The sequence below is a fragment of the Alosa pseudoharengus genome, unplaced genomic scaffold (assembly GCF_046254945.1).
Source record: "Alosa pseudoharengus isolate Yale_2024_CS ecotype anadromous, Long Island Sound unplaced genomic scaffold, YU_APseudo_1.1 YU_APseudo_1.1_scf_22, whole genome shotgun sequence".
Classification (NCBI taxonomy): Eukaryota; Metazoa; Chordata; class Actinopteri; order Clupeiformes; family Clupeidae; genus Alosa; species Alosa pseudoharengus.
The window spans coordinates 1,999,189-2,001,775 of NW_027468680.1; the positions used below are offsets into that span (position 1 = coordinate 1,999,189).

The 2,587-nt window shown below is 53.9% G+C and overlaps 1 protein-coding gene across 1 annotated transcript in view; it reads left to right on the forward strand.

The window, feature by feature from the left end:
- The first annotated feature begins 459 nt into the window (after nucleotides 1–459).
- The window catches only part of LOC143139615 (Krueppel-like factor 6), an 8,778-nt gene continuing 6,650 nt past the window's right edge, over nucleotides 460–2,587 (forward strand). Inside the window, exons 1-2 of the mRNA XM_076300197.1 lie at nucleotides 460–808; nucleotides 2,291–2,587. The exon at nucleotides 2,291–2,587 is cut by the window's right edge and continues 136 nt beyond it. Coding sequence (XP_076156312.1) covers nucleotides 707–808; nucleotides 2,291–2,587 — 399 coding nt within the window. The 5' untranslated portion in view covers nucleotides 460–706. The remainder of the gene's footprint in view (nucleotides 809–2,290) is intronic.

Genomic DNA, 2,587 nt, shown 5'->3' on the forward strand with positions numbered 1-2,587 from the left:
ACAAGGTACGATAAGGGGGGGGGGGGTGAAAAACGAATTAAGAGTTTGTAATATGCTGTGTTGGCCACACGCGCAATTAGAGATCACACCTCTCATTCGCTGCTAGTGTGGCCAGCAATGGGAGCACGCGGAGAACGGCCACTGACCGCAAGCTTCCCAAACCTACTGAGCTTTAACGCTACCGATTGCGCCTCGAGCCTCCGCTCCACAGCCACAGCGTTCTTTCGACTTCCGCAAACGAGGGCGGGTCGCCTGTTTATAAAGGGCTCTAAAAATAGACCACATGTCAGCCAATAACAACAGCCAAGCTGATATAGAAATCGACCAATCAGAGCAGGGCAGACAACTCCCGTCAAAAAATGATTTGAGTCAAGCTTCGGGATTGGCTAATACGTAGCCGTCGGTTTACCACGTGGGGGGAGGCTGGAACGTCTGACTGAGAAGTGCGAAGCTGAGCGCGCAAGCCACACGCACCGTGCTCTGTTTGGCAAATACAGACTCCGTCCGCGGACTGGCGCGACTAGTGCGTGCGCACGAACATTCTAAAAGAACGTGAACTTGACGGAGAACACACCAACCACAAGTGCATATGAAGATCTGCAACGGAGTTCGGAGTGTGACTATATTACGGAGTAATTCATTGATTATTTAATTAATTAATTAAAAGTGCTGAGAAAAGTGCTTCGGCTGCGCGCGGGACGCTGACATGGACGTGATCCCGATGTGCAGCATCTTTAACGAGCTCCAGACAGTACATGACACCGGATATTTCTCCGCACTCCCATCCTTAGAGGACAACTGGCAGCAGGTATTCTATGGTTCTATGGTATTCTTCACGGAGCAGCGATGCTCGATTGCGTTTAAACTTCACCAATTCCCTTCCTTTTCTGTTACATGCTTTTAGAAGTCGCTTCAAATATACCACTTTGAAGGGGGGAACGCGTTGTCATCTTAGCCTAGGGCGCTCTCCGCTCGGGCGCACGGGGGTATTTAAATTCAACGGACTCCGAGGCAAGTGCGTGTAGGCTACATGTATGAAGCCTAAAGTTTAGTTTGGCTCGGGAGCGCTTCCACTGCGCCTTGACGCTGTCCCACGGAATCCGCGTGGAGGACGAGGCTGCTCATAACCGCCCGGCTGTCATGTTTAGTAGCCTGGGAATGCCAATGTGAACCTTTGCAAATTTGGGATTTGCTCTGCAGGTCCGTCTGGCTAAGAGGCCATTGAAGCCCATTTCCAGTGTCCCTAAAACACGGACACGCAAATACAATCGCTAGTCCGATTGTCCGAGATTGATACACTTCTGAAACGATTTGGTAAGAGTTTAATGCACCGAAGTTTAATACGAGTTTACTGCACCGAATTCAGTTTAATTTCAGTGTTTGAGATGCGAGCACAGAGTGTTGGAGGAATAGGAGGAATAGACGGAGGAAGTTCCACTAGATGGAAGAGCTTTCACTACCCTGAAGTTAAAGGTCTCCGAGATCATTGCTCAATCACTGACACACACACACACACACTCACACACACAGAGAGAGAAAGAGTGAGAGAGAGAGATATCCACAAGTGACATCTGAGGTTCTGCTTATCCATTTGACATGAAGTGTTGTCTTCTGAATCAAACTGAGCAACTAATTTAATTTTCTTTAATTCAAAATTTTTACCCCCCCCCTCACTCCTCCTCCACTCCTCTCCTCCTCCTCCTCTTCTCTCCACCTCCTCCCCTCCTCCTCTTCTCCTCCTCTCCTCTTCCTCCTCCTCTCCTCTCCTCCCCCTCTCCTCCTCTCCTCCTCCTCCTTCTCCTCTCCACCTCCTCCTCTCCTCCTTCTCTCCCTCTTCTCCTCTCCTCTCCCCCCTCCCCCTCATCTCCTCCTCTCCTCCTCCTCCTCTCCTCTTCTCCTCTCCTCCTCCTCCTCTCCCTCTCCTCCTCCTCCTCTCCTCCTCTCCTCTTCACTCCTCTCCTTCTCCTCTCCTCCTCCTCCTCTCCTGTTCTCCTCTCCTCCTCCTCTCATCCTCTCCTACTCCTCCTCTTCTCCTCCTTTCCTCTCCTCCTCTCCTCCTCCTCTCCTCTCCACCTCCTCCTCTCCTCTCTACCTTCTCCTCTCCACCTCCTCCCCCTCCTCTCCTCCTCTCCTCTCCTCCTCTCCTCCTCCTCTCCTCTCCACCTCCTCCTCTCCTCCCCCTCCTCTCCTCCTCTCCTCCTCCTCTCCTCTCTACCTCCTCCTCTCCTCCTCCTCTCCTCTCCTCCTCCTCTCCTCTCCTCTCCTCCTCTCCTCCTCCTCCTCTCCGTAGACATGTCTGGAGCTGGAGCGGTACCTGTTGCGTGAGCCTTATGTCGGCGCAGAGGAGTCTCTGTGGAGCCAGCTGGTTCTGTGCTGTGGAGGGTCGTCTGGAGGAGATGGGGAGGCTGTCTCTGCGTCGGCCCCAGGCCCGAGCTCCCCTCCTGGGCATGGTGAGGAGGCTGACCACCCCCCGGTGGTGCTGCAGGGAGGACTGGGCCCCGGCTCCGACACGGCCAGTGAGGCCTCGGACAGCTCCGAGGACGCGACCTCCGACCTACTGCTGACCCCGGCCGAGGTGTCCGTGGAG